Source organism: Heterodontus francisci, chromosome 5 (assembly GCF_036365525.1).
Source record: "Heterodontus francisci isolate sHetFra1 chromosome 5, sHetFra1.hap1, whole genome shotgun sequence".
Lineage (NCBI taxonomy): Eukaryota > Metazoa > Chordata > Chondrichthyes > Heterodontiformes > Heterodontidae > Heterodontus > Heterodontus francisci.
Genome location: NC_090375.1, coordinates 23606370 through 23633682, shown reverse-complemented (window position 1 = coordinate 23633682; position 27313 = coordinate 23606370). Strand labels below are relative to the sequence as shown.

General features: G+C 43.6%; 1 protein-coding gene across 3 annotated transcripts in view; it reads right to left on the bottom strand.

The window, feature by feature from the left end:
* Positions 1–763: 763 nt before the first annotated feature.
* Positions 764–27313, bottom strand: part of cep192 (centrosomal protein 192) — a 239969-nt gene continuing 213419 nt past the window's right edge. For 2 of the 3 annotated variants that reach the window (XM_068031194.1, XM_068031193.1), the window contains exons 43-46: positions 23549–23661; positions 18733–18859; positions 4365–4423; positions 764–1324 (exon numbers count right to left, since the gene is read on the bottom strand). In XM_068031194.1, the coding sequence (XP_067887295.1) occupies positions 1186–1324; positions 4365–4423; positions 18733–18859; positions 23549–23661 (438 nt within the window). In that variant the 3' untranslated portion in view covers positions 764–1185. The remainder of the gene's footprint in view (positions 1325–4364; positions 4424–18732; positions 18860–23548; positions 23662–27313) is intronic. The other variant, XM_068031195.1, reaches the window with a different exon arrangement.

The window sequence follows — 27313 nt, the reverse complement described above, 5'->3', positions numbered from 1 at the left end:
TGTTTGTCATGCTTTTGCTTTCAGACTGAGCTGTAAATTATTGTCATTAACACGCTCTCTGGACTACAGCTTTGTCTTTTACTACAACTATTAGCACTCCCTTTGCTTTTTGTTCCGTGACATCTGTCATTTAATCTCTCCTGCCCTCCATCCCATCACACACCTTCCCTTTTGTTCTTATTCTCCCCTCCCCTCTTTCACTTGCTCAAAGCCCAATACATTCCTAGCTATTGCCAGTTATGATGAAAGGTCACAGACCTGAAAGGTTAACTTTCTCTCTCCACAGATGCCGTCAGACCTGCTGAGTATTTCCAGCATTGTTTTTATTTCAGATTTTCAGCATCTGCAGTACTTTGCTTTTATTAAACTGTGAATACAGCCTCTCCAAAATCTGCCAACATCTTGGAATCAAATTCCTTATAGTTTACTCCAGAAACAATATGGAAGCAACCAGTTTTCTATCCAATCAAATGTGCTGATAACTGACCAGTATATCTTAGGATAGAAAGATTACAAGGATAGAATCTGTATCTCCAACCTAACAGAACTTTGGCCTTAATCATCTGGCCCATCAACCTGGGCTTACTCCTGGAAAAAAAAATGAGGTATCTATGCAGTATTTAGCTCCACTTTCTTGATTGCTTCAAGTACACCTACAAAATAAAAATACAATTTGAAGCTGCATGATCGGCAGGAATATTTTCTGCTTGATTTTTTAAAAACACTTAGGAATTGTCTCAAAAGTCATTAAAGCAATTAAAGATTAATTTACAGTACTAACTTTATTTCAAAATACACCAAAGAACTGTTTCAATGTATACAAAATAGTCACAAAAATAAAGCTTGTGCAAAATAATTCAAGTTATACAATACTGAAAGGAAGGGCAGAAACTTGTACAACTCCCTGCCACAAGAAGCTGGTACTTTTATTTAGTATACTACAAATGTCTAAAATACTTTCCCTCTTTTTCAAGAGTAACTGTGATGTTAAATCAAAATGGCACGAGTGTATAAATATCTTCATTTACAAAATATGTAATTAAAAAAATGTACATAAAGGTGCATTTTCCATTTATTACTAAGATTTCTACATAAAGCTGTTTCATGGGAAACATTTTTTTCATCTTCGGGGTAGGTCTCCAAGTTCAATCAGGCACTGAATTTGACAAAATAGTTAATTTTTGTTCACTCCTTTGGAATAGCTTCACCAATAAGTCGAATAGGGAGACTTCCACATGTATCTGTCTGTACCACGAGCAGCGCCTCGAATCTGCCGTCTGTCTCTGGTTTGAACTGGACGGGGAGATTGATGTAGTGTTGAGCACTAAACAAAGAGGTAAATTAAAGAAATAAAACAAACAAAACTTGATATTTTACTGTGGAAAAATTAATTCAGTACTTGCCCATTCCCATCATAAGTTTCAGACTAAAATTGCATCTTTCAAGGAAAAAAAAGCAGCAGCAGCATTCACATTTCTTTCATTGGAAAGTTTAACTTTATTTTGGGAATGGAAGTGGGATAGGCAAAACAAAAGTGAGCAAATTAGCTAGTACTGATACCCATTTTGAAGGTCCAAATTCAAATCGAGAACCACAGAAGTTTACAATGTAGGAGGAGCCCATTTGGCTCAGTGCATGTCTGTTCTTTGCTATAAAATTTCAGTAATAAAAAGGGGTAGAGATTATTTTAGTTATGTAAAGCTCTAGTTACACCCCATTTAGAGCAGAGCATTTAGTTTCAGCCACATCTCAAGAATAATATATTGGCCCTGGAGGGCATACAGCACGGATTCACCATAATGATACTGGGGCTAAAAGGACATTATAAGGACAGGTTGCAAAGAAGCGACTTGTATTCTCTTGATGGGAAGATTTAGGGGTGATCCTTCGGAAGGTGATGGGTGAGGGCAAGATGGGAAGTCCAGAACAAGGGAACATAAACTTAAAATTAGAGCTAGGTTCTTTGGGGGTAATGTCAGGAAGCACTTCTTAAAGAATAGTGGAAAGCTGGAACTCTCACTGAAAAGCTGTTGAAGTTGAGCATTAAATGAAGTGTCAAAACTGAGATTGGTAAGATTTTTGTTATGCAAGTGTATTTAGGATGACAGTGTAGGCCTCAGGCCGACAGCCACTACTTTTTGTAGTTTTTAATGTTTTTTGCATTTTACTTTGCTTTTTTAAAAAAACCTGTAGTGAAATTTTAAAGGTTACTTTGTAGACATTAATTTAAAACTAAGTGTGATTGTACTCTGATTAAGTCCATTAATTAATTAATCAATGCAATCAATAGTAAGAACTTGTTTCGCCTCCCCACCCACCCCCCCAAACCCCCAAGAACTTTTTCCTTTTGTTTTCATGCTGGTCAATGTAGGCCATGCACAGCTGTTGTTTTGTCTAATGTTTTTCTCTTCTTGAAAATAACAGTTGCTTTCTCATTGCTTAAACAGAAGTCAGTTCTTATAGTATTGGATGACCCCTAAACGACAAGACAGGAGAATGGATAACCTTGCACGTGGGGTGGTCCACTACGGTGCGGTATCAGAAGATGGAGTTTAATTGATGGACAGTATAACCTAATTGATGGTTGGTGAGAGACACCATCAAAGGATGTGTCAACAGCCTGAACAGCCTCATTGTGCCTGTGAGAAGAATTTGATAAGGACTCATGATTGTCGGGACCTTTGTTTTGACAAAGTCTGGATGGAAACCTCGAGAAGCTGGAATGGAGCCAGAAATTGGACTTAAAGGAGCATAGCATCCAACGTTCGGGCTGCAGCTGGAGTGGACAAGTCATCCACTGAAGACTAAGGAGGAAGGGACGTCGACGGAGTGACTGACCAGAGAGTCCACCCCCGTGTGAGGTTCTCCAGAGACTTGGTGATATATGTACCAGGAGGGAATGGTACCATTTTAGGGAGCTGTCGTGAACAGACTAATTTTGGGTAATAGCAGTGTGCTATAAGTTTTATTGTCTTTCTATACTCTTTTCCTTCCTTTTTAATAAAGTTATTTTTCTTTCCTTTATCATTAATAATTGTTTAATAATTACTCAATAAAATTACTGTTTTATTATTTGGTGTTGAGTCACTTATTCCTGTAACAACCCCAGTGAGACTCCAAACCCACAGGGGATTCTCAAGCTCTACAACAGAACCAAGGTAGATAAATGGAGTTAAGATAAAGATCAGCCACAATCTAGTTGAATGAACAGGCTCAAGCAGCTTAATGGCCTATTCCAGTTCCTAAATTCCTGTGCTTTACCTGAAGCTCTGTATTCTTCCTCTGCTTTGAATATATATCCAATTACACTGTCAATTTTATTGTGGGTAAATTTGCAACACCAGGTGAAGCACTTCATGGGGGAGGGGTGGAAGGAGTGGTACAAGTTGCACAATAGTTGATCACAATTGCCACATTATATCAGTGATGAAAGAAACAGTTTGGCCATGGGCAAGTCTAGGACTGGGATAGAATCTACACATGGGGAGGTGGACCCAAAGTTAAGATGGTTGTGAAGATTGATTTCATCTTCTGGGACATAGAGGGAAGATTAATGAAGACTGAGGAAGGAAAGAATAAACAGGCATTTTATTATAGTACCTTTTAAGTCCTCAAGGTGTCTAAATCACTTCACAGCCAAGTTAATTACTTTTGAAGTACACTCACTGTTTTGTAGGCAAACTCTTGAGGAGGCACACAGACCAGGGAGATTACAAATCCAATGCCTGGTCAGTGTTATTAGCAATTCTCAACTGGGGATTTGGTAAGAAGAGTTACAATAGGCTTCAGCATCTCAAAGGAAAGGAAATCAGTCAGGGATATGCAAGTGTTAGATGAGCAGAATTAGGCTCTGCTGTAATTTCACCCTCACAATCTTACCCCTTCTTGGAAAGAAAATCACTAATACATACATATCTGTCACATAATTACCAATTTTAGAATACAGATTTCCTTTAAGTTCTGTGCAGAATAATTTCAGTGATAAGGATTATGAAGTCAAATTTCAGATATTTATTGAAGTACTCCTGCTACAGTATTCTTGATTTTGGCTTTGTGTTCCATTTTGATATTCTCAATCTTGGAACTCATTCAATAGTTAATAATACACATGAATGAACAGAACCACCAGCCACATGCATATTCCGTTTCTTAGCCACCATATGGAAAGAAGCTATATTCTTCTTTACAGTGAGCAATAGCAAGCTCTTGAGGACTAAGCAAAATCACAAGGGACAGGAACAAACTTGAGGATCCAAATCTCTTGCACAATGTTGCAATCGTGAAGTTTAAAACTTAGGATGCTCACTAATTCCATTTTAAAGGTTTTGCTTCCTCATTGTTTTAGGTTTTTATTGATCACTCACCGCAATGAATAATTGGAATGCTTGATATAAAATGGATCCCTGGGATTTACAAACTTCAGCTGCAAATCAACACCAAGAGCATTAGTACAGCTACAAGCAAATACAAACACATGCTGATCACAAAATATTTGCTTTAAGTTACATTCAACAGCTTTAAGTCAGTCAGCAATGGACCCAAACAAAGTATTTGAGGAGCTTTTGACTTCTAATTTAGTTTACAGCATGAAGCAAGGTGGCATATTAAAGACTCATGCACCACTTCAAGTTATCTGTATTAGTTGACATGTTTTAATGAATTCATTTATTTTTCCTTCCTGGATCACTTTGCTTGTGTAAAAAACCCATAAATAAGCACGGATTATATGGGGGCGGGCGGGGTGGGAAGAGAGAAATCAGAGACGAAGCTATACTTATTCTGAGTTTCAACATAATATTCAACTAGTCCCAGTAGTTTTATACATAATACAAAATGGTGATAAAGAATATGGTTTAAAAAATATAAAAATCCATCATACTTTTACAAACAGCATTAAATTATAACTAGTAAACAAAGGGCTATAAGCACTATTTTCTTTACTATTACATTAATGACAAGTGAATACCCAACCTGGATTACCAGCATTGACATCTGGGAGCAAATGAGAGCTGTGGTTAAGTTCCGAATTTGTTAAAGTCGATTTTGAAGCTAGAGAGCTCTAAAGTGCCCTGTAGAAAGACAAGCTGCTGTTCTTCAAGCTTGCATTGAACTTCATTTGAACAGTGCAGGAAGCCAAGGACAAGGATGGAGAAATTAAGTGGAAGCAATTGTGGTACATCGGGTCCTTGACCGTGTCCATCCCATTTCACCCACTTCCACCAGGATTCTCCTCCCTCCCTCCCAGAACTGTGTCAGACAGGGCCATTGACTGTATCCAGCCCATTACGCACACTTCTGACTTTACCCATTTTGCTCCCTCAGAAAAGCACAATAGCATCTCTCTTCCACAGATCATCCTTTGCCACTTTGCAACCTCCAAAGTGATCCCACCAGCAAACATCATCTTCCCCTTCCTTTCAGCATTCTGAAGTGACTGTTTTCCCTGAGATACCCTGGTCCACTCCTAACAACTGTGCCCCTTCCCTGGCACTTTCCCATTCAAGTGAGAGAGATGCAAAACCTGTTCTTTAAACCCATTGCTATGCTGACTCCACTCCTTCCAGGTGAGACAGCAATTTACCTGTACTTCTTTCAACCTAGTATACTGTTTCTCCCAATGCAGTCTGCTCTACCTTGGAGAAAGCAAAGAAATTGGGCGATTGCTTTATTGAACACTTACTTCTGCCTGCAAAGGCGACCCTGAGCTTCTGGTCGCTTGCCACCTCAGTTTTCCGCCCTTCTCCTGCTCTGACCTTGGCCTCCCACATGGTCAATAAAGCTCAATGCAAACTCGAGGTTCAGTACCTCAACTTTCAATTCTCTAATTTATTATTGTATCCTTTTGTCTTAGACCATAATTATTTGTTATTTAATTATCTTCTGCCATCCTCCTAATCACATCTAATTTTTCTCCACAATCGTGTTTTTGGGATCCTTAGGGGGGAGGGGGAGCAGCCCCAAGTTGTGGTCCACATAGGCACCAACGACATAGGTAGGAAGAGAGATGGGGATTTAAGACAGAAATTCAGGGAGCTAGGGTGGAAGCTTAGAGCGAGAACAAACAGAGTTGTTATCTCTGGGTTGTTGCCCGTGCCACGTGATAGCGAAGCGAGGAATAGGGAGAGAGAGGAGTTGAACACGTGGCTGCAGGGATGGTGCAGGAGGGAGGGTTTTGGTTTCCTGGATAATTGGGGCTCTTTCTGGGGTAGGTGGGACCTCTACAAACAGGATGGTCTTCACCTGAACCAGATGGGTACCAATATCCTGGGGGGGGGGGGGGGGGGGGGGGGTAGATTTGCTAGTGCTCTTCGGGGGGGTTTAAACTAATTCAGCAGGGGAATGGGAACCTAAATTGTAGTGCCAGTGTACAGGATGTTGAGAGTAGTGAGGTCAGGAATAAGGTTACAAGGACGCAAGAGGGCACTGGCAAGCAAGAACCTGGTTTAAAGTGTGTCTACTTCAACGCCAGGAGCATCCAGAATAAGGTGGGTGAGCTTGCAGCATGGGTTGGTACCTGGGATCTCGATGTAGTGGCCATTTCGGAGGCATGGGTAGAGCAGGGGCAGGAATGGATGTTGCAGGTTCCGGGATTTAGATGTTTCAGTAAGAACAGAGAAGATGGTAAAAGAGGGGAGGGGGGGGGGTGTGGCATTGTTAATCAAGGAGAGTATTACAGCAACAGAAAGGACATTTGAGGACTCGTCTACTGAGGTAGTATGTGCCGAGGTTAGAAACAGGAGAGGTGAGGTCACCCTGTTGGGAGTCTTTTATAGACCTCCAAATAGTTCCAGAGATGTAGAGGAAAGGATAGCGAAGATGATTCTTGACAGGGGCGAGAGTAACAGGGTAGTTGTTATGGGGGACTTCAACTTTCCAAATATTGACTGGAAATACTATAGTTCGAGTACTTTAGATGGGTCAGTTTTTGTCCAGTGTGCGCAGGAGGGTTTTCTGACACAGTATGTAGACAGGCCAACCAGGGGCGATGCCACATTGGATTTGGTACTGGGTAATGAACCCGGCCAGATGTTAGATTTAGATGTAGGTGAGCACTTTGGTGATAGTGATCACAATTCGGTTAGGTTTACCTTAGCGATGGGCAGGGACAGGTATATACCGCAGGGCAAGAATTATAGCTGGGGGAAAGGAAATTATGATGCGATTAGGCAAGATTTAGGATGTGTAGGATGGGGAAGGAAACTGCAGGGGATGGGCACAATCGAAATGTGGAGCTTATTCAAGGAGCAGCTACTGCGTGTCCTTGATAAGTATGTACCTGTGAGGCAGGGAGGAAGTTGTCGAGCGAGGGAGCCGTGGTTTACTAAAGAAGTTGAAGCGCTTGTCAAGAGGAAGAAGGCGGCTTATGTTAGGATGAGACGTGAAGGCTCAGTTAGGGCGCTTGAGAGTTACAAGCTAGCCAGGAAGGATCGAAAGGGGGAGCTAAGAGGAGCAAGGAGAGGACATGAGAAGTCATTGGCGGATAGGATCAGGAAAAACCCTAAGGCTTTCTATAGGTATATCAGGAATAAAAGAATGACTAGAGTTAGATTAGGGCCAATCAAGGATAGTAGTGGGAAGTTGTGTGTGGAATCAGAGGAGATAGGGGAAGCGTTAAATGAATATTTTTCGTCAGTATTTACAGTAGAGAAAGAAAATGTTGTCGAGGGGAATACTGAGATTCAGGCTACTAGGAGGAGGTGTTAGCAATTTTGGAAAGTGTGAAAATAGATAAGTCCCCTGGGCCAGATGGGATTTATCCTAGGATTCTCTGGGAAGCCAGGGAGGAGATTGCAGAGCCTTTGTCCTTGATCTTTATGTCGTCATTGTCGACAGGAATAGTGCTGGAAGACTGGAGGATAGCAAATGTTGTCCCCTTGTTCAAGAAGGGGAGTAGAGACAGCCCTGGTAATTATAGACCCGTGAGCCTTACTTCGGTTGTGGGTAAAATGTTGGAAAAGGTTATAAGAGACAGGATTTATAATCATCTTGAAAAGAATAAGTTCATTAGCGATAGTCAGCACGGTTTTGTGAAGGGTAGGTCGTGCCTCACAAACCTTATTGAGTTTTTCGAGAAGGTGACCAAACAGGTGGATGAGGGTAAAGCAGTGGATGTGGTGTATATGGATTTCAGTAAGGCGTTTGATAAGGTTCCCCACGGTAGGCTATTGCAGAAAATACGGAAGTATGGGGTTGAAGGTGATTTAGAGCTTTGGATCAGAAATTGGCTAGCTGAAAGAAGACAGAGGGTGGTGGTTGATGGCAAATGTTCATCCTGGAGTTTAGTTACTAGTGGTGTACCGCAAGGATCTGTTTTGGGGCCACTGCTGTTTGTCATTTTTATAAATGACCTGGAAGAGGGTGTAGAAGGGTGGGTTAGTAAATTTGCAGATGACACTAAGGTCAGTGGAGTTGTGGATAGTGCCGAAGGATGTTGTAGGGTACAGAGGAACATAGATAGGCTGCAGAGCTGGGCTGAGAGATGGCAAATGGAGTTTAATGCGGAAAAGTGTGAGGTGATTCACTTTGGAAGGAGTAACAGGAATGCAGAGTACTGGGCTAATGGGAAGATTCTTGGTAGTGTAGATGAACAGAGAGATCTTGGTGTCCAGGTACATAAATCCCTGAAGGTTGCTACCCAGGTTAATAGGGCTGTTAAGAAGGCATATGGTGTGTTAGCTTTTATTAGTAGGGGGATCGAGTTTCGGAGCCACGAGGTCATGCTGCAGCTGTACAAAACTCTGGTGAGACCGCACCTGGAGTATTGCATGCAGTTCTGGTCACCGCATTATAGGAAGGATGTGGAAGCTTTGGAAAGGGTGCAGAGGAGATTTACTAGGATGTTGCCTGGTATGGAGGGAAGGTCTTACGAGGAAAGGCTGAGGGACTTGAGGTTGTTTTCGTTGGAGGAGGAGGAGAGGTGACTTAATAGAGACATATAAGATAATCAGAGGGTTAGATAGGGTGGGTAGTGAGAGTCTTTTTACTCGGATGGTGATGGCAAACACGAGGGGATATAGCTTTAAGTTGAGGGGTGATAGATATAGGACAGATGTTAGAGGTAGTTTCTTTACTCAGAGTAGTAGGGGCGTGGAACGCCCTGCCTGCAACAGTCGTAGACTCACCAACTTTAAGGGCATTTAAGTGGTCATTGGATAGACATATGGATGAAAATGGAATAGTGTAGGTCAGATGGTTTCACAGGTCGGCGCAACATCGAGGGCCGAAGGGCCTGTACTGCGCTGTAATATTCTAATTCTAAAAAATCCCTTTCCCATGGCTCCATTCTTTCTTATAAACTGTCAATTCGCAATATTTTTCTGGTTCTAACGAAGATCATCTCTCTTCCCCTTTGCTGCCATAGGCTAGTTGGTCTATCGGAATGAATCATACTGCAATCGAGATGCTTTCAGTGAAGGAAGGAGAAACTGAAATTTGAGTTTTAGCATGAAATATCTGTTATTGCAACAAAAGTGGCCTCACTTTGAGCGAGTGCAGACAAAAAGTAACGCAGAAACAAAATGCACACAATCTTTCCTATGGTCTTTGCTTGTGTTAAAAAATAGAACAGTAACCCTGTAGTTATATACATATTAATTCCAGTCATTTCCCTCATTATGACTTCAAATGCAATATTTATTTAGAGATACAGCACTGAAACAGGCCCTTCAGCCCACCGAGTCTGTGCCGAAAAACAACCACCCATTTATACTAACCCTATAGTAATCCCATATTCCCTATCACCTCCCGACACTAGGGGCAATTTACAACGGCCAATTTACCCATCACCTGAAAGTCTTTTGGATGTGGGAGGAAACCGGAGTAGCCGGCGAAAACCCACGCAGACACAGGGAGAACTTGCAAACTCCGCACAGGCAGTACCCAGAATCGAACCCGGGTCCCTGGAGCTGTGAGGCTGCGGTGCTAACCACTGCGCCACTGTGCCGTAATATAAATGCAGCAGAGACCAGAGTCCTGAGAAAATTGTTCCAATATATATACAATGCTGGCAGCCTACAGAAGTCAGACAGACAGATAAAAACTAACAGACCATAAAACAATTCAAGGAAGTGCACAACCAAAAAACTGCTCTGAATTGGATTGCGACTAAGGCCACTACTCAAGATGACTGAATTTATTTGTTCACGGGATGTAGGCGTCGCTGGCTAGGCCAGCATTTATTGCCATTCCCTAATTGCCCTCGAGAAGGTGGTGGTGAGCTGCCTTCCTGAACTGCTGCAGTCCATGTGGGGTAGGTACACACACACAGTGCTGTCAGGAAGGGAGTTCCAGGATTTTGACCCAGTGACAGTAAAGGAACGGTGATATAGTTCCAAGTCAGGATGGTGTGTGGCTTAGAGGGGAACTTGCAGGTGGTGGTGTTCCCATGCATCTGCTGCCCTTGACCTTCTCGGTGGTAGAGGTCGCAGGTTTGGAAGGTGCTGTCTAAGGAGCCTTGGTGCGTAGCTGCAGTGCATCTTGTAGATGTACACATTGCTGCCACTGTGCGTCGGTGGTGGAGGGAGTGAATGTTAGCTGATGGTGTGCCAATCAAGTGGACTGCTTTGTCCTGGATGGTGTTGAGCTTCTCGCGTGTTTATGGAGCTGCACCCATCCAGGCAAATGGAGAGGATTCCATCACACTCCCAACTTGTGCCTTGTAGATGGTGGACAGGCTTTGGGGAGTCAGGAGGTGGGTTACTCGCCGCAGGATTCTTACCTTCTGACTTACTCTTGCAGCCACGGTATACATATGGCCACTCCAGTTCAGTTTCTGGTCAATGGTAACTCCCAGGATGCTGACAGTGGGGAATTCAGCAAATGTAATGTCATTGAACATCAAGGGGAGATGGTTAGATTCTCTTGTTTGACATCGTCATTGCTTGGCACTTGTGTGACATGAATGTTACTTACCACTTATCAGCCCAAGCCTGGATACTACCCAGATCTTGGTGCATCTTGACACGGGCTGCTTCAGTATGAGTCGTCGTGAATGGTGCTGAACATGGTGCAATGATCAGCGAGCATCCCCACTTCTGACCTTATGATTGAAGGAAGGTCATTGATGAAACAGCTGAAGGTGGTTAAGCGTGAGGAACTCCTGCAGGGATGTCCCAAGACTGAGATGATTGACCTCCAACAACCACAACCATCTTCCTTTGAGCGAGGTATGACTCCAACCAGTGGAGATTCCCATTGACTCTAGTTTTGCTAGGGCTCCTTGATGCCATACTCGGTCAAATGCTGCCTTGATGTCAAGGGCAGTCACTCTCACCTCACTGATCAAGTTAAACTCCTTTTCAGTATGTAAGATTTAAACTAATCTACATACGTTACTTTTTCGTATTTACAGAGCCATTTGTTTCTGGTCTCCATGACGACAGATTTTAAAGTCATAAATGCCTCTTGTCAATGAGATGCACTTGAAGTTGGTAAGTGAGCCCTGCAACTTAACAGTTCCATAAACAAACACCACGTAGGCCTAGGAATTTGATGCCGAAGCAGTCCCATGCATCAGCATACTCATGTTGAGACACTATTTTGCGCCACAATGTGCTCAACACATTTAGCAGGCCAAAGAGTCCTGCACGTGACGGCAGAACGCGAGATAAAGGCCTGCTACCTGACCCAAACACGATAATGTGTCGGGTTCGGGTTTGATTGCTCTTCCGGGCCTGGCTTTCAGGCTCGGGTTGGACACACACACAGTAAGGATTGCCAAACTCAACTTCCCAGCAAAGCAAAATGCAAGTGTCTAAAATTGAAAAGCATACCCGAGCTGGGAGTCCGGGACGTCAAGGAGGGAGACTCTGCGTCTGCGCAGTGAGCGCCTCCATGACTTCATCACACTCATGCTGCAGCTTCGGAATTGGAAGGTAGGTAAAGTGGACATTCCGGTAGTGGGGTCGGGGTCGGGCTCGGGTCGGGTCGGGTGCAGGAAAAAAAATGGAGGGACTCGGGCTGGGGTCCGACGTGGTTCTGTCAGGTTATTTTCCCTGACCTGAGCAGGCCTTTAACGTGAGACTGTACAAAATCATGACTCTTCAGTCAAATTAAAAAACTCCACATAAACATCAGCAGTTGAAGACATTGTTTTGAAATAGTTAGTAGCTGCACAAACCAAAACATGCTTTCTGCTGTACAATACACATCTGCATAACATGCTTGTATTCAGAAATGTGACATCGTGTTTACAAATTATATTCAAGAGTCTGGTTGAAAACATCTTTGACCAAGTTTTTAAACACCTGTTCTAGTACCGCCTCACGTGACTCGATGTCCAATTTTGTTCAATACAAGTCGTTGCCCCATCCATAGCCTTGGCTACGGCAGTAAACCCTTTCAATCAACAATTATAAAATAATAAGTATTGCTGGAGGTTAGGACTTCTTTCTGCAAATTAAGACAGGGAAATCCCAAGTGTCTTGCTATTTACAGGCCCCACCTCACCCCACATGGAAAAAACGAAATCAACGAAAGAAATGAATACAAGAACTTGGTGTGAAAGGGAACCACAATCAGGGAAGTGGCAAAAATAGAAAGTATTAGAAAAGGAAGTCTCCTGATCAAACACCCAAACACACAGATGGAGATTTATAAGGTTATGCAAAACTTGCATATTCCTTCCTTCTATCACAACAATCTCCCTAGCAACCACCTCTACCCCACATAACCCTAGTAGAGTTAAATCCCTCATTCATGGCCTTTGTAACCTCCACACTTAAGTATTCCAAAGCTGTCCTGGCTGGCCTCTCATCCTCTAAACTCTGTTGCTTGTATCCTATCCCGCACAAGGTCCTGTTCAACCATTAACCTACAATGGCTCCAGTCTCCAATACCTCACATTTAAAATTCTGTTTGTGCTTAAATTCCTTTATGGCTTCACTCTACCCCATCTGTGAACTCTTCCAGTCCTACAGAATAATGACTTGAGAACTTGAGCAAAATGCACTCTGGGGAAAAAAGGAACGGGTACAAGGTTGCCAAAAACTCATATGCTGAATCATACGCTCACCTCCTTGTTTGTCCTTGTCCCAGTAAAACCCTTCCTCTCTCCACCCTGGTTGTCGCCCCTATACAGACCTATCTTCACTGCCTTAAGTCCAAGGGAAGTGGAATTGAATGTTAGTTTAACCATTTATCGCTCCATAGGCTGGACCACATCAAGTACCATCAGATCCTGCCCTCTGCCAAAACTGGTCACTATTCCAGGAAGTGCAGGTGGTTTGGGATTAATATATTTCTTACACAGCCCCCAGGCATCAGTGTGGCATCAATTCCTACGGATCAGATTTTCTGTGGATTATTGGAAGTTAAATTCAAAAGTAGGATGCATTTTCTCTAACCTTCAGATACTGCAGAAGCAATGCAGGTAGCAAATCATTTCAATTGTATATCCCAGGTTTAAATAGAATCTAGGAGAAATGTCTCAGTATTTGATCTCCAAAAAAATCTGGTATTTAATACTATTCAGGACTATAAAGCATCAGTAAGAGAACAATGTGGGCCAAAGACTGCTTGTCCGAGAACTGGCAATGGAAGCTACAGAAGCAAAAGTAGAAAAATGATCAAAATTCAGTGGTTGAAACGCCTCAGCAGCATAGCTATCGCAGTTACCATTCAAACATCTTCAAACCAACCTCAACCACAAATCTTTAAACATCAGCAACCACATGCCTTTATATAGCACCTTTAACCTTGTAAAATGTTGAAAGGCCCCTCACAGGATCGTAATCAAACAAAAATTAACACAAGCCAAAGAATGACATTTGGACAGGTAACCAAAAGCTTTGTCAAAGAGGAAGGCTTTTCAAGAGGAGGAGAGGCAGAAAGGTTGAGGGAGTGAATTCCAGAGACCTTCAGTCACCAATCTTAGAGAAAATGCTAGAAGCTGTTAAGACATTATAGTACGGTACTCAGAAAAAGTTAAGGTATGCAGGCAGAGACAACATGGTTTAGTGAAAGGGAAATCATGTTTACCCAATTTATTGGAGTTCTTTGAAGTAACGTGCTGTGGATAAAGGGGAACCATTGGATGTACTGTATTTAGGTTTCCAGCAGGCATCTGATAAGGTACATCAAAGGTTATTGCAGAAAATAAAAGCTCATGGTACAGGGGGTAACATTTTGGCAATGAATTGAAGGTTGGTTGGCTGACAGGAAATAGAGATTGGCATAAATGGATAATTTTTTGGTTGGCGAATATAATGAGTGGTGCGCCACAGGGATGTGTGCTGGTGCCTCAACTTTTTACAGTTTATGTAAATGAAGGGACCAAAGGTATGTTTGCTAAACTTTCTGATGACACAAAGGTAGGTAGGAAATAAGTTGTGACGAAGACATAAGGAGGCTACAAAGGGATTATGGATAGGTTAAGTGAGTGGGCAAAGATCTGGCAAATGAGTATAATGCGGAAAAATGCGAAATTGTCCATTTTGGCAGGAAGAATAAGCAGCATATTATCTAAAAGGTGAGAGATTGCAGAGCTCTGAGATGCAGAGGGATCTGGGTGTCCTAGTGCATGAATCGCAAAAGGTTAGAATGCAGGTTCAGCACGTAATTTGGAAAGTTAATAGAATATTGTTTATTGCGAGGGGAATTGAAAACAAAAGTTATGGTTCAATGATACAGGGCATTGGTGAGACCACATCTAGAATTAGAATTAGAACATTACAGCGCAGTACAGGCCCTTCGGCCCTCGATGTTGCGCCGACCTGTGAAACCATCTGACCTACACTATTCCATTTTCATCCATATGTCTATCCAATGACCACTTAAATGCCCTTAAAGTTGGTGAGTCTACGACTGTTGCAGGCAGGGCGTTCCACGCCCCTACTACTCTGAGTAAAGAAACTACCTCTAACATCTGTCCTATATCTATCACCCCTCAACTTAAAGCTATGTCCCCTCGTGTTTGCCATCACCATCCGAGGAAAAAGACTCCCACTATCCACCCTATCTAACCCTCTGATTATCTTATATGTCTCTATTAAGTCACCTCTCCAACGAAAACAACCTCAAGTCCCTCAGCCTTTCCTCGTAAGACCTTCCCTCCATACCAGGCAACATCCTAGTAAATCTCCTCTGCACCCTTTCCAAAGCTTCCACATCCTTCCTACAATGCGGTGACCAGAACTGCATGCAATACTCCAGGTGCGGTCTCACCAGAGTTTTGTACAGCTGCAGCATGACCTCGTGGCTCCGAAACTCGATCCCCCTACTAATAAAAGCTAACACACCATATGCCTTCTTAACAGCCCTATTAACCTGGGTAGCAACCTTCAGGGATTTATGTACCTGGACACCAAGATCTCTCTGTTCATCTACACTACCAAGAATCTTCCCATTAGCCCAGTACTCTGCATTCCTGTTACTCCTTCCAAAGTGAATCACCTCACACTTTTCCGCATTAAACTCCATTTGCCATCTCTCAGCCCAGCTCTGCAGCCTATCTATGTCCCTCTGTACCCTACAACTGGAGTACTGTGTACAGTACTGGTCCCCTTATTTAAGGAAGGATGTAAATGTGTTCAGAGAAGGTTTTCTAGACGATTACCTGGAATGGGCGGGTTGTCTTATGAGGAAAGGTTGCACAAGTGAGGCTTGCATCTGCTGGAGTTTAGGAGAGTAAGAGGCAACTTGATAAAAACATAAAAGATCCTGAGGAGTCTTGACAGGGTGGATGTGGAAAAGAATCTAGAACTAGGGGTCACTGCTTAAAAATAAGGGGGGTCACCCATTTAAGACAGAAATGAGGAGAAATTTGTTCTGAAGGTCGTGAGCCTTGGAAACTCTCTTGCTCAAAAGGCAGTGGAAGCAGAGTCTTCGAATATTTTTAAGGCAGAGGTAGATAGATTCTTGATAAGCAAGGGGGTGAAAGGTTATCGGGGTAGGCGGGAATGTGCAGTCGAGGTTACATTCAGATCAGCCTTGATCTTACTTAATGGTGGAGCAGGCTCGAGGGGCCGAATGGCCTACTCCTAATTCATATGTTTGTATGATGAAAGTGGGGGATGCACAAGAGGCCAGAGTTGGAAGAACACTGACTATTCAATTATTGTAGGACTAGAATTGTTTAGAGATAAGGAGAGACAAGACCAGGAAGTAAGTTAAACATGAGGATGAGAATTTTCGAATTGAGACACGGAGCCAATGTAGAGAATACAGGGGTTATAGGTGAAGGGCACTTGGGTGCAAGTTAGGATATAGGTAGCAGAATTTTAGATAAATTCCAAGTTTTTGGAGAGTGCAAGATAGAGATCCAGCTAAGAGAGCAATTGAATGGTAGAGTCTGGATGTAACAGAAGCATGGACAAGATTTTCAGCAGCATCAATAGGCTGAATGGCCTCCTTCTGTGCCGTGATGACTATCAGTCACTGAAGTGAGGCAGAGTGGAGACGGGTGATATTATGGGTTTCTTTGCGATGGAGATGATGTGGCCTCAGAAGTTCAGCTCAGGGTCAGATAGGATGCTGAGGTTGCGAAGAGTCTGCTTCAACCCGAGACAGTGACCAGGAAGAAGGATGGAATTGGTGGCCAGGGAATGAAGATTGTGGTATGGGTGAAGACAACGGGTTCAGCCTTCCCAATGTTTAATTGGAGGAAATTTTGATTCATCCAGGACTGGATGTCAGACAATCAAGTCTGACAACAGAGGGGTTTAGAGAAATACAGCTGGGTATCGTCAGTGTGTACATGGAACTAGATATGTTTTCGGATGTCACTGAAGGGCAGTGTGCAGATGAGTAATAGGAAGGGGCAAAGCAAGCCCAGAAAAAAACGATACATGGGCAGAAAGAGAAACCATTGCATGAAATTCGTTGGCTATGACTAGATAGGTAAGAGTGGAACCAGGTAAAGGCAATCGCACTCTGTCTGATGGATAATGGAAGACAGGGATTGAAGGAGGATGGCGTGGCCTACCATGTCAAAGGCAGTTGATAAGGATCAGGAGGGATAATACAAAGTTATACCTACTGTCAATTGCGACTTTGATAAGTTCCACTTTAAGAGCAGAAATCTGATTGGACGGGTTCAATTGGGAGTTGTGGGAAGGACAGGCAAAGATGTGGGAGGCAATAACACATTCAAGGACTTGACAGGAAAGGAAGTTTGGAGACGGGATGGTAGTTTGAAAGGACAGAGCAATCAGGCGTTTTTATTTTGAGGGGAGGGGTGATGGAAGATTTGAATGATTGGGACTCCATCTGAGGAGAAGGAACTTTAAAAAAAAATTTGTTCATGGGATGAGCAAGTTGCTGGCAAGGTCACTATTAATTGCCCAGCTTTAACTGTCCTTCTACTGCTGCGGTCCTAATGGCATAGGTTCACCCACAGTGCTGTTCGGGAGGGATTTCCAGGATTTTGACCAAGCAACAATGAATGAACGGTGTGTTACTTGCAGGTAGTGGTGGTCCCATGCATCTGCTGCTCTTGTTCCACTAGGTGGTACAGTCGGAGGTTTGAAAAGGCTTACAATATCAGCTAGCATGGGAGCCAGGAAAGGAAGTTGGGGGGGGTCAATGACTTTGTGGGGATAAAGCAGAGAGCTGAAGGTGAGTCTCATGGACAAGATGAGCTCAGCGAGGGCATGTAGAGAGAGATGGGAGAAACTGGAGAAAGATGAGAGTTTTGAGCTAGGGTGGGGAAGCTTGGCTTAGTGCACAAGAGGAAGGAGTCAGGTAGCTGAATCTTAATGACAATGAAATCCATGAGTTCCCTAAACTTCTTGGTGGAGGAAGCAAGGGAGAGGGGTTTAAAAGTGAAGGCAACAGTGGAGAAAGGAAACTGGCGGCATATTTGCATTCCAGGATGATCCTGCAATAGTGATCAGTTTTGGCAGAGGAGGGCAGGATTTGATGGTACTTGATGTGGTCCAGCCTATCTGGTGATGAACTGCTAAACTAGTTGTGTGCCTTTAACGTTCAAATTTGCTTCCCTTGGACTTAAGGCAGTGAAGATAGGTCTGTGCAGGGACCAACCAGGGTGGAGCGAGGAAGGGTTTTACTGGGACAAGAACAAACGTGGAGGTGAGCGTTTGATTCAGCAAATGGGTAGCTGCAAAAGTATTATGGTGAATTGAGAACCAAGGCTAGACAGCTATGAGTTTCAAAGTGCTGTTTTAAGTGATTTGCAGAAGAGCCTTTTCCTTGAGTTAAGTCTAACCAGAGGAGTTAGTACACAATTTTGAATATGTCAGCATTATCATCTGACATACAAGATACCTAGAGATGGAAGTGCAGAAGGTGTAAGGTTTGGGAGTAATACACTTCTTACACAGCCCCCAGGCATCAATTCCTAAGGAGCAGATTTTCTGTGGATTATTGGAAGATAAATCCAAAAGTAGGATGCATTTTCTCTAATCCTCAGATACTGCAAAAGGAATGCAGGTAGCAAATCATTTCAATTGTTTATCCCAGGTTTCTTCAAATAGAATCTAGGAGAAATGCCTCAGAATTTGATCTCCAAAAAAATCTGGTATTTAATAATATTCAAAAGAAAGATAAAAATAGAGACCAAAGGAAAAATAATTTATACAATGTTTTACATCCTCAGGGTTTAATCAACTAATTTTGAAGTGGTTACTTGGATAAGCAAACATTTTTTTGCTTTTGTACATTGCAATCCTGTTTTGTTAAAAATATAGATTTTGGGTAGGTGTTGGTCAGAATGACAATTTAGAAAACTGCACATTTTTAGTATGTTTACACTTACCATACAGGGAAAAAACTCACCATGTGCGCAACAGAGGAACTATTGCGTAAATTAACTTTTAATGTGCTCGATTCCCCAACAGGCGTTGCAGGGAACGAGTATAAATCCTCAGGAGCAAATACACCCTTGTAAGCTGGCTGTTCTTGTCTAAAAAAAAAAATTTAATTTTAGTCATCAATTTGATTGACGTAAGGATCACTTTGCAAGCTGGATTAGTTGTAATGACCTCAACACAGATGTGCATCTCAGCAAACATAGCTGATGCCATCTAATTCACGATCTATATTTCTTCCCTCATCAGGGGATGTGGGTGGACAGAGTTTCATCCTGCAGGATCCTGATCATGCTAAAATGATGCCCATTACTGTCCACAAAGAGGCACACACAAACTTTGGGCTGGCATTAGCTACATTTTCCCCACAACTTATAAGGTCTATTTTCTCTGGAATTGCCACAGTTCCTTCAAACAATCATAGAAACCTTAAATTAAACAAGCCAATCATTGAGGCAAGTCAAAGATTGCAGCAACTTTTCTTGGTCTGCACCAAGAACCAGCATTTGAGAATTCTGGGTCCAGGTAAGTTATGTTCCTCACCAATATGGAAATATGCACCCGGAGGTCCAGCCAATTAACCAAAAATACTGCAAAATTATCTGCAGTCATTTTACCTTCAATTTTTTAACTTTAAAATGAAGGTGGCATTGAATAACTTTTTGATCAAGAAGAGATCAATAGACTCTCCTGTCAATTTAGAAAGTGGGAGCAGCAAAGATTTTCCTGGCCCAATAGAACCATTCCAATGGCCTGTGAAAGCAGAAACTTAGAGATCTTTAATAGCAGCACTCAAATTCTCAGCCACATCACCAAGAATGAAGAGAAAAGCCTTCTCTGATAGCATGCTTCATAGTGATACCCTTCTTAGGGCAAATGGGGGACACTAAACCAGCCTAAGGTTACAGACACAGAGGAACATGCATGTAGCTCTTTCATGGATTGAATCCTCCTGTTTCTTTGCAATATAGGCTTTAATACATTCCACATTAAAATTAAGTCTGTCTGCCTTAGAGATATTATATGCCTGTAAACAAAATTTCAGGGACCTGAATCTTTATCTATAGATATGCCTTACATCACTGATGATGTAATCTCTTGTATTGATCCAATTTTTGTTCAGATGATTTCTATCGGTATCAATTTTTGTGCTGCAATTTTTTTTCTAGACATGTGCTAAATCTGGCCACAATCACAAACCTGAATGGGGGAGTTTAATGAGTAACAGTCTTTTTTTCCCTCCTCTTTGCTTTGGCCTCCTTGTCTCGAGAGACAATGGGTAAGCGCCTTGACGATGTCAGCAGTTTGTGAAGCAGCGCCTGGAGTGGCTACAAAGGCCAATTCTAGAGTGACAGACTCTTCCACAGGCGCTGCAAATAAAATTGGTTGTCGGGGCTGTTACACAGTTGGCTCTCTCCTTGCTCTTCTGTCTTTTTTCCTGCCAACAGCCAAGTCTCTTCGACTTGCCACTCTTTAGCCCCGCCTTTATGGCTGACCGTCAGCTCTGGCGATCACTGGCAACTGACTCCCACAACTTGTGGTCAATGTCACAGGACTTCATGTTGTGTTTGCAGACGTCTTTAAAGCGGAGACATGGACAGCCGGTGGGTCTGACAACAGTGACACGCTTGCTGTACAATGCGTCCTTGGGGAGCCTGCCATCTTCCATGCGGCTCACATGGCCAAGCCATCTCACGCACCGCTGGCTCAGTAGGGTGCATATGCTGGAAATGTTGGCCACCTCGAGGACTTCTGCATTGGAGATATGGTCCTGACACCTAATGCCAAGTATTCTCTGGAGGCAGCGAAGATGGAATGAGTTGGGACGTCGCTCTCGGCTAACATACGTTGTCCAGGCCTCGCTGCCATAGAGCAAGGTACTGAGGACACAGGCTTGAAACATTCGGACTTTTGTGTTCTGTGTCAGTGCGTAATTTTCCCACACCCTCTTGGCCAGTCTGGACATAGCAGTGGAAGCCTTTCCCATGCGCTTGTTGATTTCTGCATCGAAAGACAGGTTACTGGTGATAGTTGAGCCTAGGCACGTGAACCCTTGAGCCACTTCCAGAGGCATGGTCGCCGATATTGATGGATGGAGCATTTCTGACGTCTTGTCCCATGATGTTCGTTTACTGGAGGCTGATGGTTAGGCCAAATTCGTTGCAGGCAGCCGCAATCCTGTCGATAAGTCTCTGTGTGGGATGTTAATGCAGCATTGTCAGCAAAGAGGAGTTCCCTGATGAGGACTTTCCGTACTTTGGTCTTCGCTCTTAGACGGGCAAGGTTGAACAACCTGCCACCTGATCTTGTGTGGAGGAAAATTCCTTCTTCTGAATACTTGAACACGAGAGCAGCAGTGAGATGATGATCCCAAACAGTGTAGGTGCAAGAACACAGCCCTGTTTCAGACCACTCAGGATAGGAAAGGGGTCTGATGAGGCACCACTATGCTGAATTGTGCCTTTCATATTGTCATGGAATGCGGTGATGATACTTAGTAGCTTTGGTGGACATCCGATCTTTGCTAGTAGTCTGAAGAGACCACGTCTGCTGACTAGGTCAAAGGCTTCAGTGAGATCTATGAAAGCAACGTAGAGGAGCATCTGTTGTACACGGCATTTCTCCTGAGCTGGTGAAGGAAGAACAGCACGTCAATAGTGGATCCCTCTGCTCAAAAGTCGCACTGTGCCTCAGGGTAGACATGCTCATCCAGCTTCTGGAGCCTGTTTAAAACGACTCAAACGAAGACTTTCCCCACTATGCTGAGTAAAGAGATTCCACAGTAGTTGTTGCAGTCACCGCGGGCACCCTTGTTCTTAGAGGGTGATGATATTGGCATCACGTATGTCCTGTGGTACTGCTCCCTCATCCCAGCAAAGGCAAAGCAGTTCATGGAATGCTGAGCATATAGCAGGCTTGGCACACTTGATTTCAGGGGTAATGCCATCCTTTCCAGGGGCTTTTCCACTGGCTAGAGAATCAATGGCATCACTGAGTTCCGATTTTGTTGGCTGTTCGTCCAGTTCATCCATGACTGGCAGAGACTGGGCTGCATTGAGGGCGGTCTCAGTAACATGATTTTCCCTGGAGTACAGTTCTAGGTAGTGCTCCACCCAGCAGTCCATTTGCTTGCATTGGTCAGTGATTGTTTCCCCTGATTTAGACGGGGGGGGGGGAGGGGCCATCATCTTGATGGTTGGCAAAAAAAAAAAGCTCTCTTAATGCCATCATACATTCCTCTGATATTTCTGGTGTCGTAGACCAGCTGAATACGACTGCATAGGTGTTGCCAGCAGTCATTTGCACAGCGCCTGGCTGTTCTTTGTGCAGTGCTTCTGGCTGCTTTAAGTGCTACGGATGTTAACTCGCTGGGGGCTTTCTTGTAGTTCAACAGTGCAGTGCGCTTAACAGCTATGACAGGTTCCAACTCTTCAATGTGATATTGAAACCAGTCTGCATTCTGCTTCTCACGTTTGCCAAAGGTGGTCATTGCTGAGTCATAGATGGCGTCTCTGATGTGGGCCCACTTCGTCTCTGCATCCCCTGCAGGAGTGTTTTGAAGGGCTTTTTCAAGTGAATTTAGAAACTTATGTAACAGCCGTGGATAAGAAATTCTGAGAGTGTTGATGTGCGGGCGGACCTTTTGCTTGGAGTGATGTAGCTTTTTTGGTTTGAGTCTAACCTTGCTGCACACCAGGGAGTGGTCATTGTTGCAGTCCGCACTCTGGAAGCTGCGTGTCATTTGGACACTGTTTATAGAGGCTCACCTTGTGATGAGGTCCAGCTGGTGCCGACGTGATCTTGGGTGTCTCCATGAAACCTGGTGATAGGGTTCAGTATGAAAGAATGAGTTGGTGATGCAGAGGTTATGATAGGTACGCAACTCCAGCAGTCTCTGTTCATTCTCATTCATCCTCCCAATGCCATAGTGCCCAAGGCAGGAGGGCCATGAGTCATGGTCGGTCCCAACCCTGGCCTTAAAGTCCCCCAGCAGGAACAAATGTTCGGTATTGGGAATGCTACTAATGATATTATGGAGTCCCTTGTAGAACTGGTCTTTAACTTCAGGTGGGGAGCAGAGTGTTGGAGCATAGATGCTAAGTAGGTGTACTGGACCAGAGGCGATGAGCAGTCGGATGGACAGTATGCATTCCAAGCCATTTGAAAGTGGCTCTATCATGCTGAGCAAAGAGTTTCTGATGGCGAAGCTCAATCCATGCTGTCATGGTTCTTCAGGATCTCTACCATGCCAGAAGGTGGTGTAGTCTTGCTCTCTTATAGATCCGCTCGCTGGGAGGCGTGTCTTCTGAAGTGTTGCAATGTCCACATTGAGTCTACTGAGCTCGTTGTTAATGATGGTGATCTTCCAAAAGTCGTTGATTTGATTAAGGTCTTCCAATAGGCCAGGCACACAACTGAGTCTTATGTACCAAGAAAGCATTCCAGGAGCTGTCATTCGCCTCAATCCTTTAGAGTTTGCAGGAGCAGGGTGTGGGGAATGAGAATGAAATACAGCTGATTGATGTCAGATAAGGACAAGATCAGAATTGACTGTAATGCCCACGCTGAACAGATGACTCATATACTGTCAACAGAGACTTGCACAAGGTACCTGACAGCATAGGGTGCCCAAGGAACCATAACTCAGCAAGAAATCAACACATTCAAGATTGGAGCAAAGAATAGGAAGTTGGCAATACACCAAAAAAAATACAAAAGCCTGAATGCGGCAGACAAAAATCTGTCACTAACTTAATGGTTTACTGTAAACATTTTCTACTGACCCAGCTCTGGTTAATGTTTCTGATACAGATTTCCTTGTTTTCACTGCTATTTCAGTTTTCACCAGTTCTGTGGCTGAATCAGTTTCCTTGGAGCTCCCTTTGGGTTTTGTCCCCTGAAGAGAGAAGAATTGTGTTTGTTACTTAAGTGTCAGCAATGAAGCATGCAAAAACTACCAATCATATCAATATTAAACCTTATAGATGGAAGGACAAGATGAACTTATTTTATCCATTTAGCTTTACCATCCACTTAGGTTTATATTTGTTCTATTCACTCACAGTATGTTGGTGCTGTTGGGGGATTCTGGAACTAGGGGACATAATTATAGAATAAGGGGGCACACATTTAAAACGGAGATAAAAAGGAATTTCTTCTCAGAGGGTGGTGAATCACTGGAATTCTCTGCCGAAGAAGGTTGTGGAGGCTAGGTCACTAAATATATTTAAGGAGATAAATAGATTTTTGAAATCTCGAGAAGTCGCAGGTTAGGCAGAGTAGGCCCGAAAGAGAAGTTGAGGACTGGGACAGATCAGCCATGATCTTATTGAATGGAGGGGCAGGCTTGAGGGGCTGAATGGCCTACTCCTGCTCCTATTTCTTATGTTCTTTGATAGGATGCCAATCAAGCAGGCTGCTTTGTCCTGGATGCTGTCGAGCTTAAGTGTTGTTGGAGCTGCACATATCCAGGCAAGTGGACGAAAGTGGGAACAGGTTACTGAGTTGGATGATCAGCCATGATCATAATGAATGGCGAAAAAGGCTCGAAGGGCCGAATGGCCTACTCCTGCTCCTATTTTCTATGTAAACCAAACAGCTACCTGCCTGCCTGTGATGTTTGGTGCTATGTGTGATTTAAATTAAATTAAAGCTTACCTGCATACTCACCCCGGCAGCTCTCTGTTTCCCAGCTCTCAAATGTTGATTGTAACGTCACTCTGATGTCACTTTTCGACTTTTCCCTGCTCTGCTCCTCCCTGCCTGTTACTCTCTCTCTCGGTCTCCAACTCTGGACTTTTGGCACGATTTTTAAACCTCCGCTCCCGCTGTACTCCTCTCTCTCTCTCGCTCTGTATCCAGTCTGAGAGAACACAAGTGGGAGGACTTGCTGCAGCGATATCCTGGGGCTGAGATGGTTGGCCTCCAACTCAGTACAACTCCAGCCAGTGGAGAGTTTTCCCCGATTCCCACTGATTTCAGTTTTGTCAGATCTTCCTGACGCCACATTGTCAAATGCTACATAGAAACATAGAATATAGGAGCAGGCCATTCGGCCCTTCGAGCCTGCTCCGCCATTCATTATGATCATGGCTGATCATCCAACTCAGTAGCCTGTTCCCGCTTTCGCCCCATACCCTTTGATCCCTTTAGACCCAAGAGCTATATCTAACTCCTTCTTGAAAACATACAATGTTTTGGCCTCAACTGCTTTCTGTGGTAGCGAATTCCACAGGCTCACCACTCTCTGGGTGAAGAAATTTTTACCCCGTATCCTTAGACTATTACCCCTGGTTCTGGACTCCCCCACCATAGGGAACATCCTTCCTGCATCTACCCTGTCAAGTCCTGTTAGAATTTTATAGGTTTCTATGAGAGCCCCCCTCACTCTTCTGAACTCCAGCAAATATAATCCTAACCGACTCAATCTCTCCTCATACGTCAGTCCCGCCATCCCAGGAATCAGTCTGGTAAACCTTTGCTGCACTCCCTCTAAAACAAGAGCATCCTTCCTCAGATAAGGAGACCAAAATTGCACACAATATTCCAGATGTGGCCTCACCAAGGCCCTGTATAATTGCAGCAAGACATCCCTGCTCTTGTACTCGAATCCTCTCGCTATGAAGGCCAACATACCATTTGCCTTTTTTACCACCTGTTGCGCCTGCATGCTTACCTTCAGTGACTGGTGTACGAGAACACCCAGGTCTTGCTGCATATTCCCCTCTCTCAGTTTATAGCCATCAGTTTAAGTTATAGTTAGTTTAAGCTACCTTGATGTCAAGGGCAGTCACTCTCACCTCACTTCTGGAATTCAGCTGTTTTGTCCATGTTTGGACCAAAGCTGTAATGAGGTCTAGAGGCAAGTGGTCCTGGTGGAAACCAAACTGAGCAACAGTGAGCTTATTAGTGAGTTAAGTGTCACTTGAATAGCTATGTCGATGATCCCTTCTTCTGATAATTGAGAGCAGGCTGATGGGTGATAATTAGCTGGACTCAATCTGCCCTGCTTTTTGCAACAGCACAAACCTGGGAAATTTTCTACTTTGTTGGGTAGATGCCAGTTTTGTAACTGTGCTCGAACAGCTTGGCTAGAGGCACGGCTACTTCCGAAGGAAAAGCCTTCAGCACTGCAGCCCGCATGTTTTCGGGGCCCATAGCCTTTGCTATTTAATCCATCATTTCCTTTTCGCATTCAATTTTTAGATCAATACAACAGGCATTCTGGCATCTCTAAACTGCCCAGGACATGCAGAGGTGAGAAGATGGATATTCGTTGTTCACCCCACTGAAGACCAAAAAAGTGACAAGTTCAAAATTGCAATTCAATTGTTATGGGATGGTGGTGGAATGTGGGAAGAGGGAGGGAAAATTGCACTCCAGCCTTCATTAACAGTACAACTCACCCAAGCTCTTCAGAAAAGTTGTGGGTGAACTTCAAGACTTCAAGAACTTCAAAATCATCATCTTTTAGGCTGACAACAAACAACTAACAAAACGGCCATGCCTCAGGTTGAAGACTACACATGGGATAGTCAGCAGTAGCAGTGTGAAATTGAAACATTTATAACTAACAGCCAAAATTAAGTAGTCTGCAACTATTATACACTTTTTCTAGTAAACCAGAGCTTGACCAACACCCCTCATAGATGCTGGCTGTTCTAACAGTATGCTGATGGCCAACGTGAAGAATACAACCTTGATCTTCAGAACAGGGCAAGTACCTGGCATAAGAACATAAGAAATAGGTGCAGGAGTAGGCCATTTAGCCCCTCAGGCCTGCTCTGCCATTTAATATCATAGCTGATCTGATTGTGGCCGTAACTCCACTTTCCTGCCTGCCCCCCATAATCCTCGACTCCCTTGTAGAACAAAAATCCATCTAACTCAGCAGCACAGTGGCTAGCACCACAGCCTCACAGCTCTAGGGACCTGGGTTCGATTCTGGGCACTGCCTGTGTGGAGTTTGCAAGTTCTCCCTGTGTCTGCGTGGGTTTCCGCCGGGTGCTCCGGTTTCCTCCCACAGCTGAAGGCTTGCAGGTCGGTCATTGTAAATTGCCCCTAGTGTAGATAGGTGGTAAGGAATATGGGATTACTGTAGGGTTAGTATAAATGGGTGGTTGTTGGTCGGTACAGACTCGGTGGGCCGAAGGGCCTGTTTCAGTGCTGTATCTCAAAATAAAATAAAAAATAAATAAATGAATATATTCAATAACCCAGCCTCCAGTGCACTCTGGGGAAGATAATTCTAAAGATTAATGACCCTCAGAAGAAATTCCTCCTCATCTCAGTCTTAAAAGGTAGGCCCCTTATTTTGAAACTGTGCCCCCAAGTCTAGATTCCCCCACAAGGAAAAACAAACATTCTCTCAGCATCTACCCTGTCCAGCTCCCTCAGAATCTTCTATGTTTCAATAAGATCACCTTTCATTCTTCTAAACTCCAATGAGTACAAATCCAACCTGCTCAAACTTTCATCATAAGACAACACCTTCATTCCAGGAATCAGTTGAGTAAACCTTCTCTAAACTGCTTCCAATGCAAGTAAGG